At 32.8% G+C, this 15,043-nt stretch overlaps 2 protein-coding genes across 2 annotated transcripts; both read right to left on the bottom strand.

Moving 5' to 3' along the window:
- Positions 1-5,181: 5,181 nt before the first annotated feature.
- LOC129903042 (B3 domain-containing protein At5g42700-like) lies at positions 5,182-8,304 on the bottom strand. The gene is made up of 7 exons (XM_055978521.1): positions 8,076-8,304; positions 7,864-7,959; positions 7,743-7,777; positions 7,463-7,631; positions 6,330-6,536; positions 6,032-6,087; positions 5,182-5,405 (listed from the first exon to the last, which is right to left on the bottom strand). Exons 1-6 carry the CDS (start codon positions 8,196-8,198, stop codon positions 6,040-6,042), a joined length of 678 nt encoding a protein of 225 aa, XP_055834496.1. The 5' UTR covers positions 8,199-8,304; the 3' UTR covers positions 5,182-5,405; positions 6,032-6,039.
- Positions 8,305-9,457: 1,153 nt separating this feature from the next.
- On the bottom strand, positions 9,458-14,791 carry LOC129902478 (uncharacterized). Its single transcript, XM_055977731.1, has 7 exons — positions 14,479-14,791; positions 13,388-13,445; positions 11,975-12,055; positions 11,786-11,821; positions 11,180-11,419; positions 10,957-11,098; positions 9,458-10,317 (listed from the first exon to the last, which is right to left on the bottom strand). Exons 1-7 carry the CDS (start codon positions 14,652-14,654, stop codon positions 9,824-9,826), a joined length of 1,227 nt encoding a protein of 408 aa, XP_055833706.1. The 5' UTR covers positions 14,655-14,791; the 3' UTR covers positions 9,458-9,823.
- Positions 14,792-15,043: the final 252 nt, after the last annotated feature.

The raw sequence follows: 15,043 nt of genomic DNA, 5'->3' as shown, positions 1-15,043 counted from the left end.
ATAATTTTTTTATATTACATAAAAATATACTCTAAAAGAATAGAAGAAAGATGAGACAATAAGAATTGAATCCATAAAACTTGTCATTTTGCATTCTCAAAGGTATTTGTTCTTTTGGAGAAAAATTTCAACCTCTCCCAATTCTTACAATTCAAAAAGGTGTTGGATAAAAAGTTATTCCTTCATTCCACTCTATCCAATTTAATATTATCTCTTCTCTTTAAAGAACTTTTTTTTTTTTAGAGAAATACATATATCCACTTGTAAATTATAATTCAACATTCATATCTATAAGAGAAACCCTATGATAAATAATGCTTATATCTTAAGAAATGACTAGGTCTTAATCAAATACTTTTTGAATATAATCAATATCTTGGTCCTTGGATGTTATTGGCTTCAACTAAGGGCAAGAATTGGTCGTCATAGAAAAAACCAAGTCAAGAAGTTTAATTTATAAACATAAAGAGCCGATATTAAGATTTAAAGTTTATGAGTTGTGAACATGTTATTGAAGTCATCCAACTTATGAAGATATCAAATATACGCCTTGTATATTTACGAGTCAAAAGACAATAGTTGGGTGACTTTGTTATCCTGAAACGAATAAAAGAGACTTGAGTAAAATATTTTGATGATAAATTTGGTGACCATTAAAGAATTAATTCCATTGAATCTATAACTCGTCTTAGTTAATGAGTTCACAACTAAATATTTATATATCTTTATAGAATTTTCTAATATAAACACATTACACACGATATAAGCAAAAGCTACTGAATTTGTCAAACCTATATAGCTAATGATTCAGCTCCGCCTCTATAATAATAATAATAATAATAATAATAATAATAATAATAATAATAATATATTAGAGACCAGGGAGAGAAGTTTAATATCTACATTCCAAAGACCTTTCAGCACGAATTCATGCCCCAAAATAGATACTATCAAATATCAAATAAGAAATTTAAAAAAATTATGACGGTATCACAATCCATTTTTATTTAACATTTTTTTTCCAAATGTGAAATAGAATTATTGCATGATTAGGTATGGTTCATTTTTTTTCCTCTTACTACAATTTCTTTCCAACTATATGTTCAAGTTTTACCTGCTTTAAGAAAAGTCTAAAGGATTTAAGTTGTGATCCATGAAATTTTCGTGAAGTTGCAGTTTCTTTTTCTAAACTATATTGCGTAACATAATTTTAAAAAAAAACAATTTTTTTTTTGAAGGAAATCATATTTAAAACTTTGGATTCTTGTCAACAACTTTTCTGTTATGCACTTACTCTGAATAGGACCTCTTTGCATGTGACTTCTTAGAAATAAAATTATAAAAGAAATAAGAGAATGGGCACTTTGCTGTTCTATATATTTTTTTTTCATTCTATGTTCGATATCTAATTGGGATTTGACTAAATTTGAATTTATTTATTACAAGATTCATTTTGGAAGAACGCTTTTAATAAGATTTTTTCGGTTCTCAGAAACTCGAATTAAAATCTTCTAAATAAAAATGTAGAAATCTCAATTATCTCAAGACAACTAATATTAATCTTTGGTGATTATTTTATTAAATGGAAAAAGCCGACTTAATACTTGAGTCGGCCAATGAGTAACTGATTGGCACGTAGAGCTATATTTAAAATGATTTTTAATTTTTTTATTTAGTGATAATATTTATATTAAATTAATTTGCATTGCGTAAGGTTCATCAAAATAGGTACTTCCTATCATAAAATAAGTTTCATACATTAAAATTCGAATTCAAAACATTTGGTTGATAATAAAAAGATCATATATATCTTATCATCGTAGCCTCTGATTAACGACTCACATTAATAAACATTTCGAAAAAAAATGCACACTATTGTGTTTACATTAAATTAACTAAAGTCATACACAAATAAACGGAGTTAAAATACTATTAGAGTATATTATATATTCTCATGATATCAAATGCGCGAGATAGTTAAAAATAAGAGGTATAAAAGTAATGAAATATTCAATGAGAAATAGTTTCCTTTTTAGGGTATAACAATAATTATCTCATATTTTAATCTAGTTACTATTATTTTTAATTTTTAGAAATTAATTTATATATTTTAATAAATTAAGAAATTTGGGGAGTAAAATGTAATTATGGGTAAATGTGGGGTAGCATTTTCATATTCTCCGGTCTGTCTTCCAACCAAATGGTTTGACTTCCAAATGGCCCCCGAAATCCACGGCGTCAATCACATGTGAAACTTTTCACAATTCCCTTTCCCCACGCGCACCTCTCATGCGTTCATCAATCGACCCCAAAAGGGGAGGAATAAAAAAAATTAAGGAACTTATCCGTCTGTTTATCGATAATAACATTTTTATCTTTATAACACATAGTAAGATATGTGATCGTGTACATATTATTTTTTTCAAATTTCACTTATAAAATTATTCAGAATATATTATCATTATTTTTGTTGAACTCACTTGTTCATTTTACAAAGACGATGATTTAAGTTATATTAATTTTTTTTTATAATTGAATGAAGTTTTGTGTGCCTCATTTCATAGGAAATTTTAAAGTGTCGATTTTTCACTCGTAAAAATGGTACGTGAGCTGGATTTAGAATACTGTGAGACAGTTCAGCCCCTCAATAGAAATTTGGGTCGTGTTTTGATTTAAAAGTGACTGATCATTCTCTCATACTAGTTGTTGATCATCGTTTTAGTAAGCTTGATATCATTATTCTAACAGCTAGGTCTTTTTTTTATATATAAAAATATAAATTTTCAGTTCTAAATTGTTGTAACGCATAAAATAAAATACGTAAAAAGGGATTAATTATCCTTATTCTTGTCATGTTGTTCTTCGTTGCGGATTCTATTTTACACTTGTTGATTAAAACTGCAATTATACGTTTGTATATTAAGACGTTGAGTTATGATTAATTTGCATGGATATATATACATATTTGATGAATGATGACTTGACTCGTGACATGGCAAAATTTTAAAAAGTCGTATATCATCATTTGGAAAAAGCAAACAATTTGCAACTTTAATCAATTTATCAACCTATATAATTGCAACAACCACCATCATCATTAGAGCTAATATAATAGATGAACACAGGGGAAGTGTGGAAACACTATAAATCCTTTAAAATGGGGGGTAAAAAAAAATATAATAGATGAAAGAGATCAATATATAAGGAGCCATTTCCTTGTTGATAACTTATCAACTACATTCGAAAAATTAAGAGCGAAATGTTGAAAATTAACACATTTTTTCTCTTTCGACTTTTTGAATTTCATATAAGTATATGACTTTTCTTTCTGAACAATTACCAAATGTCTAACCAAACACATCTTATTATCAGTTGTTTACAATTTCTTCCTGAAAGATAATATTTCAGATAGAAAAAGTAAACAACTGATATATAAATAAGGTGTATGTCAAGAAATATTTGATGATAATTCGAAAAGAAAAAAATTGAACACTTGATAATTTGAAGAGATAACTAAAAACAATTAGGATATTTAATTTAGATATTTTTCCGACCCTTCACTAAAAATTTAAAGGGGTTTCTAAATGGTACAAAAGGTTACAATTGTTTGCTTGCTTATTGATTAAAATTTCCATGGCATTTGTCTAGAAAGGTTGTCGATTATGATAAGTACCATATATTATTTTTATATAGTTTTTTTTATCTTTATTTTCTCTTAAGTTTTTTTTTTCAGTTTTCTTTATTTCGTGAGATGAGTAAAATTATTTTATTTTTAATTAGATATTTTAAGTTTGAATTTTCACAAAAATTCATAGTAAAAAATAATTTTCTTTTAAATGAAACTTATGCAGTGAAAAATTAATAGGAGCTACAAAAATTATACTGAACACCGATAAAAACAAAATAATAAACTTTAAAACAAACAAAAATAACCACTAATGCAAGAATATTTTAATAATTAATTTGAAGTGGAATAATCTACAATGTTAATTGGAACAAACGTGCGACATGGCGGTTGTACCATATAAATAAATATATATCCATTAATAATATAGAAGAATAATTATTAGTACACAAACTATAGATCCTAGATTAATTGTTCAATTTAATGAAACTAATTAAATCACCGTCTTAATTGCATTACCAGTCAACTTCAGTTATATATATCTCAAGACCAGATCACAAGGGAAAAAGTGCAGCTGCCATTTGATTAATCCACCTTTGATTTCATTCTAATAAAGTTTATAAAACTAATTTTTATTATGAAAAAATAATTCAATTATACCCATATCAAGAAAAATACTCTAAAAGCAGTTTAAATGTTTATTTCCGTCTCAAAAAATACATGCAAGCTGCAAAGATGATTCCAAAATTTAGATTTGATGAATTTTGCTCTTTAAAGATTCCTCATATTTTATTTACTATACTCTTGAAATTATCTACAAAATCAAAATTCAGATGAAACCGCCACTTAGGCTGTCATATGTACAAGGAAGGGGGATCAAATGAATCCCTTTGTTTGGAAAGTTGAACAACGCAAACAAGATAATTTTTTTGGTTTATATTAAGTTTCAAATCTCTTTATAGTGCAAATTAAAGGTAGCTAAATATTATTTTAAAATATAAGTTTGATTTTTTTTGGATTCTTTATTAGGACACACAACAAATGTAGCAATCAAACAGGTTGTTCAAATTACAACAAATCATATTTTCTAGTTCTAAAATAAAGCTGGACATTTTTTGCTGCCATGGTCAATTCACACCCTAGATTTGTCTTGGTCAATATATTATTTTAATTTATTAGTACTACTTTTACAGTATTTAATTTTCCCATTATGCAATTGTTTTCTTCTTACAGCTTAGCTGTTGCAACCGCGTGGATTGTTGTTCAACATGTTCATACCTACCATATCTATAGACAACAAATGTTCATGTATTTATTGTGGCTTATCGTAAAAAAATTATAACTTTTTAAAAAAATCACAATCTTTTAGAAAAATCACAATCTTTTATTTTTCATTCACACCTTTAGAACCCAACATGTTCCAACCAAAATAAAGGCTATGAGTTTAATGAAAATTAAGAACATTTTTAATCTTTTTCCGTTGTTAGAATTAAATGTTTCGTTCTTACAGGATTAGAAGCCGGTAGAAATTGAAAATCAAAGTAAAATCGAAAAAATAATAACTAGCATTAACATTAGCATTTCTGTAGGACAAGTTCAGCATGCAACATCAAAAAGGATAAACATTATGGGAGTTGCAAAACTATGATTCCTGAATTTTATGTACTCTACTAAGATCAACCCCCCCTCTTGTTGTGCTGTTGACAGATCTACTAAAACTAATCCGACAAAATATTAGACAGAGAAACAAATAACGCGCAGCAACAACATTCTCTTCTCCCTGCAAAAGTCATAAGAGTTGTTCGTTAGAGAGACAAACATGGCCAATTGACAACAAAAAGTGATACATTGTTATAGACAATGGAGTAAATGATCAATGGCCCTCAAAAGCCATTTATATGGTGTTGTTTAATATCTAGTAGCTACCAATAGGATATGTATGTGTGATCATGTTTCCCATTTTTCATCTATAATTAATGTGCTAGAATTGACATATTTAGTTATTTAGTTTAATCTTGCATTTTTGTCTCCAGCAATATAATAAGACAACTAGCTCCAGCAATATGACACAACATTGCAAGTTGGATCATTATAAAAATCAACTTCAACCCCGACTTTACTTGTGAGATTACACTGGACATGTAAATTAAGTCTACTGTAACAAAAGAAGTTATATGTTGTTATTATATGCATTTTCGCCTTAAATCCAATACAGAAGTTCATTGTTTTGTCTTGTGGGAAATATGCAAATTACAACTTCAAATTAAGGGGCTAGTTTTTAGAATTTTCATGTCAAGTAGAAAGCAAGTGGCAAACAGACTGTATATTTATGTCTTTCAATCTAATAAAAAAGTTCTCTTTCATAGTTAGTTCAATAAAAACTCATATATATTAGAAGCAATGTACCTGGATTTTTAAAAGGCTTCACTCTCACTGGCATTGTTTACTCTTATGATATACACCTACAACAAAGAAAAGAAAGAGTTAGCCCAGAATTTCAAAGTAAGAGCCTCAAAACGATAAATGTGGCGAAGCAGTGATACATCGATCAAGATTTCATCACACTCGTGTGTCAACGGAGCTTTGTACAATTCGAAACAACATATTATTGGACAATGTAGCATCTCAACTTTCTTGAACATGAAATTTGAGCTAAAGGTGTTCAAATGACAAGCTTTCAAACATCCTTATTCAGAAGGGTTACCTTAAATTTTGTAGGACGAATCAAATGGAACACGATTGTATCTCCATCGGCCAAGTCATGATCCACAGCAAACTTCTTCCATCCACCACTAAGTCCATTTTTTTGAGCCAAGTATACAGTTGGCCACTCTTCTCCCATTTCATCTATTAAGGTGATAGTGTCATCTCTTCTTGGGAGGTTCTTCCTGCAGAAATTAGATGGGAGACCCTGCAGCATTAGTTGCAAATGAGTTAGTCTCCACCTTATTCAATAACAACTACTACTACTCCGCACAATCCCAAACAAGTTGGGGTCAGCTACATGGATCCTCACTGTCTATGTTTCTCCATTTAAGCATCAGCAGCTTATTATTCTGTTTAATTCGATTCGATGATCAAAGGGCATAGAAGTTTGGGAGTAAATACCTAACCAAAACTACAGAAAAGAATGTATAAATAGTATGCTAAACTCAATAGCATCCAGTTATCCATAGAGGCTTTCTGAGGCAAAAAAGGGAGCTTTTTAGTCATAATATGAGTCTACGTTGTCCGCAATAACCTTATCAAAATTGGTCTTTAATTTGTACTTTCTGAGGTTCACTAAATGTGAACTTCTTTTGATGATCGAGAAATCAGTCCAGAGCCAACCCATTGGGCCAACCACAGCCTCCTAGACTCGGTATGATGGGCCTGCCCCTATGACCTTTAACACAAGTCCCTCATCTTTTGCCAATTGAGCTAACCCCTGGGGCACCAAGTGTGAACTTCTTTTGGCCCATAATTTTACACTCTATGGAAATACAAATTGTGTTCTAAAGAGGAATATAGGGCAGCTCAGTACACAAATCATCTCAGTAACACCTCAGGGGTTGATGTAGACCGTCTATTCTAACGAAGGGTTAGTGACTACTTCAATGATTCGTACCCATGACCTATAGTTTACACAGAAATAACTTTATCGCTACAAGGTTCCCCTCCCCAAAGGACTATAATCAATGAAAACTTTTCGGCATTTATAAGACTACTATCAATCAAGTGTACCTCAATCCTAAACTGGCTGACATTGGCTATATATGAATCCTCTCTATTGTTCTACTGAATTATCAATTAAGTTTAAAGACAAAAATAGAAGACTTTTTTGATTGAATGACTGACCAGCCAAAAACCTCCAGAAACATGGGAAGGAAGCATTGGTCTAACTAATATAGGATAGTCTGATCCAAGACTTGCTTCAAGTTTCTCTGCTCTCTCTATCGAAGCAACCCTTTCTTCATCCGAAGCATACGAAAATAACAACCTATCCCTCCTCGTTAGTGTAGCCAACCTAAACAAGCAAATGTGAATATAAGCTATTATTCCATTTTCACCTGCAACAATGGTTTCAAGAAAGAAATAAAAATCAAAACCTTTTTGTTTCAAATAAAATAAAATTTACCTTCTTGGTATCATCACCCTTTTATAATGAATCACCTGTCCTCCAAAATGCATAGAAAAATTTGTAAAAATTACTCAAAAATAACCAAAAAAGGGGGAAAAAAGAAAAGGAAAAAAGGTACTTCTTTGTATTCAGGGGCAGGGCTTTTAGCAACACGAGGTGATCTTCTCACAGCAACTAGCTCTGTTCCGATAATCCGAGGTTTTGTCTTCTTCATCTATAATTTCCCAGAAAAAAAAACACAAACAGCAAAATGAGTAAAATCTTTTGGGATAATAAAAAGGAAGGATTTTTATTATATTATTTTTTTAGGCAAAAAGAAGAGGAAATTACAGGAGTAGTTTTGGGGGAAGTCGAATTTTTGAGAGCTTGTGAAAGCAGAGGAAGATTGAGTTCTTCCATTCTTTTCTTGTTTTCTTCCAATCTCTGTTGGCGTAACTCCTCATATTTCACCATCTTTTAGTTTTTTTGAGTCGAAAACAAATGAATCTTTAAGAAAAATAAAGAGAGTTATTGAGCAGAAGATGAACATTTGAACAAAAAAGGTACTCCATTTTTATAGAAAATAGAGCAGAGTCGACCGTTGGAAAACCACTTCAGTACTCACCTTGGTACCCGCCCCCACTCAACACATACTCTGCATTTCTTGAATAATGTACGGAGTTATTGGGCAAGTCTAATCAAACCGCCAAATTAGTGATTTCAAATCTTTCTTTTTTTTTTTGGTAAAATTAAAAAAGTTATCTTTAGGGTGGGTGTGTTCATGTTTTCTTAGAAAATATTTTTTAGAAAAATAATTATGTTTCTTATCTATTTTTTGGCGTTCAGAATGATCCAAATAAACATTTGTGTAATTTGAAGGTGGCAGGTTATAGTTAATTTGAAATGTTATTTGTGTAATTTGTTTTCTCATGAAAAAATTTAAAACATTTTCCTTTCATTAACTAACCATGGTTAAGTGATAATTGCGTGTGTTGAAAATACATATCATGCATTTATTAATTTGATGTAAGTACTCGGTGACCTTAATTAACACTCCGTTTGTTCACACTATTTTCCTTTTAATATGTTATAAAGATGCATTTATGTATTGAAATACAATTTATGTTTAAATTTATCATTTTACCTTTAATAACGCGATTATATAACCATAAACGTGTCATAACACATTTAAGATAATAGGATGAAAGAAGTAAAAACGAATAAAATAGGGTTATATGAACTCAAACTTGTGTGAGATTCAATGTAGAGTCTAAGAAATGACGGATGTCTCAATCCCAAACAAGTTGAGTGAATGTTCATTTTTCTTCATTTGTATGGTAAACCTTCATCATTATTCACTTGTTTTATTTATGCTGACCATCAACCCGAGCATGAAACTGACAATAAAACTCACACTGTCAACCGTGTATGGAATCAATAATATGAGTAAACTCACACGGTCAATCATGTACGGAGCCCACAATACGAGCAAACTCACACGGTCTGACTGCGTATGGAATCAACAATATAAGCAAATTCACACGGTCAACTGTGTATGGAACCAACAATATGAGCAAACTCACACCAGCAACGCTATTCTACTTTGAGAAAATACTGTTTTGCTTTCTTTTTCTGATAACTATATTGCCCAGAGGATAGTTATTTCCTCAGAAATAAGCTTTACTCAAAAGGTTTCTCTTGTAGTTGTAGCTATAAACAGTAAACACAGCTCAAAAGTAAAGTCACCTTCGCTTGGGACTAATTTTGAAATCCCTTCAGCAAAAAATGTAAATTTCTATTCTACATCAGCAAAGTGAAATTCTGTACAATCAGAGTAAATGCAACAAATGAAGTTGGAAAGCTTGATAACATTAACACTTGGTGAAATTTATCTTTTTTACATAGCAAAATCCATCCAAAATTAGGTTTACTTTTGGACGATTTAAGTAATGTACCTCTGGATTCCTGAGAGTTGTCCTTATTTCGCCAACAAAAAGAACAAGCAAGCCTAAGAGTCGTCATCATTTTTCTTTTCCCATGGCATTCTCATGTCCGTGCATTCTTGATATTCTCTTCACTAAGATCATGAACTGCATATCCTACAATCTTGAACGGCGAATGCATTTCATAGGATTGAAAGGTGAATGCCTTCGAGTTGATGCAAATGTTGCTTTCCTGAAAGTTGGCGATGACCTTATGTCCCAGTCTTCAACTACCTTTGGGACACACACATCAAATAAAACTTGACCAAGAACACCATGAGCGTTGATTCTTGGTGGGCTTGAGAGGGGAACGTATCGTTCTTTCTGTTCGTGCTGAACTGACCCAACGTTACTCCCCTCGTGATACTCAACAGAATTGGGTACAACAAAGTGGTCATTCAACTCAAGAGCAATTCTCTGGAAGCTTTGATTTGCAGTAGCAGCGGCTTTTCTAAGATTGCCTAAAGGCTCGGAGATTTCATAATGCGACCCTTCCAACCCCATCTTCTCCCCTTCAAGTTGACGAATTCTTTGAGAATAGATCATAGCAGCTTTCCCAAGAAGCTCAGTCACTGCAACCTTGTAGTCAAGTTGGTGGTACCGATAGTGACCTGGTTGACGCAAGTCACAATAGAAGAGTTTCATCAAAATCACATGATTGTGAAAAGCTGTAAAACCTGAATATGCATAATAACCAGAAATGTACTATCTTGTGCCAATTCCAACTTGATAAATCCTAGTTCAATGTCTATCTCTCTAAAAGTTCCACAAAACAATATGCTTGATCTCAGAAATGACAGAGAGACATAGATTGGATTGCAATTAAAAATCGACGGGAGATGTCCACAAAACTGCTTTGGATTGGGAAGCATGGAAAGAGAGCGAGCCTGACTACGGAAGTTCCAAATTCTTGTGAAGATATGCGACTCCAGTTCTTGCAACGGAGTCTCTTGGTTTTTCCTAAGCTACTAAACTCCTTGAAACTCAACATCTATGGGCCATTACTAGATACTTTCATCCGTAGTTTTATTATTTTTCCTCCTCCTAAGGTGTAAAAAGATAAAATATTATGAGGGTCAAGTTCTGGTCCTCTACTGACGGTCATTATCAGAATCTAAATAGTAGCAAATATTGTAATATTAGGAGTTTTTAAAAATAATTTATTGATATCTAACAGATTTAAAATGTCAGACTCCAGATTGAACTTCTAGAACATAAACAAGAAAGATTTCACAGGATTAACACCATACCTACGTGAGGGGAGCTACTCCATTTTAGTAGTTTGACATCAGAACCAAGATCTTTAAGTCGTTGAGCAAAATTGCAAATAGTTTGGCAAGGAGCAAGATCATCATCTTCTGAGCACAGTATGAGATACGGCGCTCCCGTGCTCTGCGAGAAAAACATTACTAAGCCAAGCAGAAATATACATGGGGGTGGGGGAACAATGAGCAAAAGATGAGAGACACTCACAACAGAAGCATACAGAGTCTGCCAAAACTCGGCACGGTGTGATTCAAATTTTCTAAGGAATAGGGCATCCAGACTGGAAGCAATTCCATTTGCTATCCATGAGGCTAGGAGAGGAGGACGGGACATGCCAAGAACTGTTGGATGTAGTATAAATCTAGTACCCATACCACTGGTAAAGTCAACTGGAGAAGAATCGAAAATGTGGCCTGAAAGACAGTCTCTGACAAGTCGGAACTCACCCTTAATATTAAACAAATTATCAGATCAGAGATCACTGACAGTGTTATCATGTAACTTTAAAAACAAGGCAATGGACTATCACAATTAGGAAGAGGCTGTGGTGGAGGTATCATACACTTTAGAAGATAAAGCAACCAAAAAATGACAAAAGGAAGAGGAGGATAATGCTATGCTAACGGTATTCCTGATATATAGAAATCTTTTAGATAGAATTATACAGTAAGCTTGAAAATTTGAAAACACAAATCATGTTATGAAATGGAAGTTAAGTTGGCATGTAACCACTTCGCTGATGCCCAAGCTTGTCTCATAGTAGCAAACAAGAAAAACATTAACATCATGAGAGGAAAACATAATGGAGGATACCAGATTGGCATGTTCTTCACATTTGCCCTCGATTATCTGTGATCAAATTAAAAGGAAAAAAATAAATTAGTTGCACCAAGTAGAATACACTATAATAGAAAAGAAAGAAATACTTCAAACTGTTGTGCGTACTGACATACATATGGGCAACAATGATCATACTACATTTTTCAAAGAATTGGTCTTTACCTGGAGAACCTTATACATGCATGCTTTTGGTCCACCAGAAAAAGATGCAAAGACAACAGGGCATGGTCTAACTTTTAGCTCCTACACATACAACATTAAACAAAGTGGCTGTTAGAAAGTCACAACATAACAGAAACATCGCTATTAAATTTTAAATGAAATAACCAAGTCCTATTCATTCTTGTTAGGTTAGTCAAAGAGATTTGAGAAAACTAAAATACTAAGGTCTCGATGGAATATACACACTTATACGTTGAGCTTGTATAACCATTTGCGAGTAAACGGGAAAAAGGAAATATACAGAAAAGATAAGTCATCTAAAACTTTTGAGACTTTTATTAGATTTGATGAGTTTGGATATATCTTTTTAGCAGGGTCATTGCTATTCAACCATGTCAAATTTCTTCAAGCAATGAGAACAGTTGTAAATAAATCTGCTTAAAGTCTTTTGAGAATGGAGATAGCTAACTGCTCCCAAATTAGGCAAGCAAGCAGGCAATGGGTTCACTGAAGTTCCCAGGTTTTCTCATGTGATCCCACTTTGGAAAGAAAACAAAACATATTTTGCTATAAAGTTGGTGATGACTTCCACAGACTTTTGGGAGATTGCTTGTTGGGCCACTCTTCTCTGAGATATGTTCATCCTGAATAATACACTCTCATAGAAGCCAAAGAGTGATCTGAAATTTGGACTAGTTGGCTTCTCATGGGGTCATAATTCAGAAGGCCATGCTGTTAATATAAGTAAGATCGAGTTTAAACTTTCAACTTCATTTTGGAATGAAAAGAAAGGAATTTGCTGTTCGGCTCTGACACCTTGTAGAACTTTCTTACTACATCCTCAATTTTTGATGGAGCAGATGTCAGTTTTCTCCTCCGTAATGGTTCAGAACTTCTGGAAAAGACAAAAAATTCTCGGTAACATCCTTATATATGCTACTAGTGGAACAGGAGGTCCCTTCCCTTGGCAACCAACCTGGAAAACTAACGCATAGTTTCTGCCCGGCAATCCTGAGGCAACATAACTCACCAAGAAGGTGAAAGAGAACACGTTATAAAGTTAGCATTCATCATATGGGAGCAGAGCTGTTACTGTCCCATGAGATTTCAATATGATTATCCATATAATAAAGCTTTCACAACCCACCAATGAACTTTTTCACGTGCTGAGCACGTATAAAATGCTGACTCAAATGCCTAAGGCTCCCAATTTTTCGGTGGGAAGAAGAGTTGAAGAAGGAGTGATGTTCATGGATTCTTTTGGTCCTACTTAAGACTTTGCTCTATGTAAACTAGATCCTTGCAGACCCTTTTGCTTTAACACCATCACTATTTTTACTTTATATTGTCTATAAAAAATATCCCGCTTTTACAAATGGAAGAAAAAATATTGTAACTTCACATAGGACTAACCTCAACAAGCTCATTCACAATCTCTGCTGCCAGTGCTGCAGCTTTATCAGGAAAAAACCTGCAAGATTAATGAGTAACAATCTCATAAGTTCGCATTGCAGATTCTCTTTCTTTAAAAGTTGGACTGTAAGAGAAAGAAGCAGCTAACATATTGTGAACGTCACCAATATTACAATAAAATCCATAATCAGAGTAAGCCAGAGTCCAATTCTTTATATTAACTGAGATCTACTAAACATGGATAAGTTCATCTCGCGTTAAGTTCTATTTATGCACCATCACTTCTCACAGTTACAGTTCATCAAAACAATTAAGTCCCGCCTAAATTTTTATTTACACTGCTCGAAAACTGCCTCCAACCTAAATTGACACGAAGTCTATCTTCATGATGTACTTTCACTGTCCACAGATCACAATGTCATAAAAAATAAGGCATAATACATTAACAGACACTCAAACTTAGTCTTCACTAGCAAGTAAGCACTCTAACTTTGAAAGTGCACATTTAGACACTTCAACTTGGTCTCAACTTGCAACTAAACACTCCAACTTTGTCCACACTATGTCTCGTGGACACCCGACACTAACGTGCCACATAAATTTTGAAGGTATCTAGAATCTAAATGATCATTTTGTAATTTGGAGTATTCAACTATACACTTCAGATGATCTAGATGTGCACATGTTTACTTGACAGCTCAGACCAAGTTTGAGTGTTTGCGTATGTATCATGACAAAAAAGAACCTAACTTTACGACTAATCAAGTCAAATTCCAGCAAACTCAACAAGAACAAGAAAAAAGGAACTAGTTTGATCCAACAATACAAAACACCCAAAAAATCAAAGAAATGAAGCACTAGAACAAAGCAAGTAAACATGGAACTTATCATCATATGATCCTCAATTGGGGTTGAGACTTCAAAGATAAGCTAAATGGAGAACCACAAGGTCTCAAATTCAAATCCCATCATGGTAAAACAATACCAGGTGGTTTCTTCTTATTCGTGCTAGCCTTGGTCTACAGTAACAGATATCACGGGGAATTAGTCGAGGTAAAAAAAAAAACTAAAAGGAAGAAAAGGGAGCATACAAATTAAGGAATTGAGAGTGACAAACAAGGGAATTCCATCCAAGAGAGGAGTAGAGATCAACATAGTTCTTGAGATATCGATCTTGACTTGACATCCATGCGAACACCACAACTATTCCTTCCACTTTCCCTCTTTCTTTTCTCCCCCAATAATACCTTCCCCCAAAACCCCACATCCTCAATTTCCCCAAATCTTGAAAAAAGAAAATCTCCAAACCCCACACACAAACAAGATTCAAGCTAAAACTTTGATCTTTTTTTATCTTGGGTGTTTTTCTTTTCCTCGATATGTGTATTGATAAGCTGTTATTTTACGGTTGCCTAACATTTTATACTTTAAAGTCCCCAATATTTTATACTTCAAAGTGATGGAGATACGCAATTATAAACATTTGTAATTTGATGCGAAATTATGTCGTATAAATACTCAAGTTTACACCAAAGAACACCTTTATATAGGATGTTTAACATATTTATAATAAAATAGTATCAGTAATATCTAATAAAACTGTTTATCTAATTTTCACATCTTAAAACTCAAGTAATTCGTGAATTATACCTGTCA

Source organism: Solanum dulcamara, chromosome 9 (genome assembly GCF_947179165.1).
Source record: "Solanum dulcamara chromosome 9, daSolDulc1.2, whole genome shotgun sequence".
NCBI classification, from domain to species: Eukaryota; Viridiplantae; Streptophyta; class Magnoliopsida; order Solanales; family Solanaceae; genus Solanum; species Solanum dulcamara.
Note: the sequence above shows the minus strand (reverse complement) of the source record. Positions and strands in the feature narration are given on the sequence as shown.

Coding starts and splice junctions, on each gene's coding strand:
- LOC129902478 (XM_055977731.1), bottom strand. CDS start 14,654: ATGTGGGGTTTTGGGGGAAGGTATTATTGGGGGAGAAAAGAAAGAGGG. Junction 12,056..13,387: donor TTGTGAATGAGCTTGTTGAG/GTTAGTCCTATG, acceptor TTGTATGTGTAG/GAGCTAAAAGTTAGACCATG. Junction 11,822..11,974: donor GCATGTATAAGGTTCTCCAG/GTAAAGACCAAT, acceptor ATTTGATCACAG/ATAATCGAGGGCAAATGTGA.
- LOC129903042 (XM_055978521.1), bottom strand. CDS start 8,198: ATGGTGAAATATGAGGAGTTACGCCAACAGAGATTGGAAGAAAACAAG. Junction 7,632..7,742: donor AGGGTGATGATACCAAGAAG/GTAAATTTTATT, acceptor TTGCTTGTTTAG/GTTGGCTACACTAACGAGGA. Junction 6,537..7,462: donor TTTCTGGAGGTTTTTGGCTG/GTCAGTCATTCA, acceptor CTAATGCTGCAG/GGTCTCCCATCTAATTTCTG.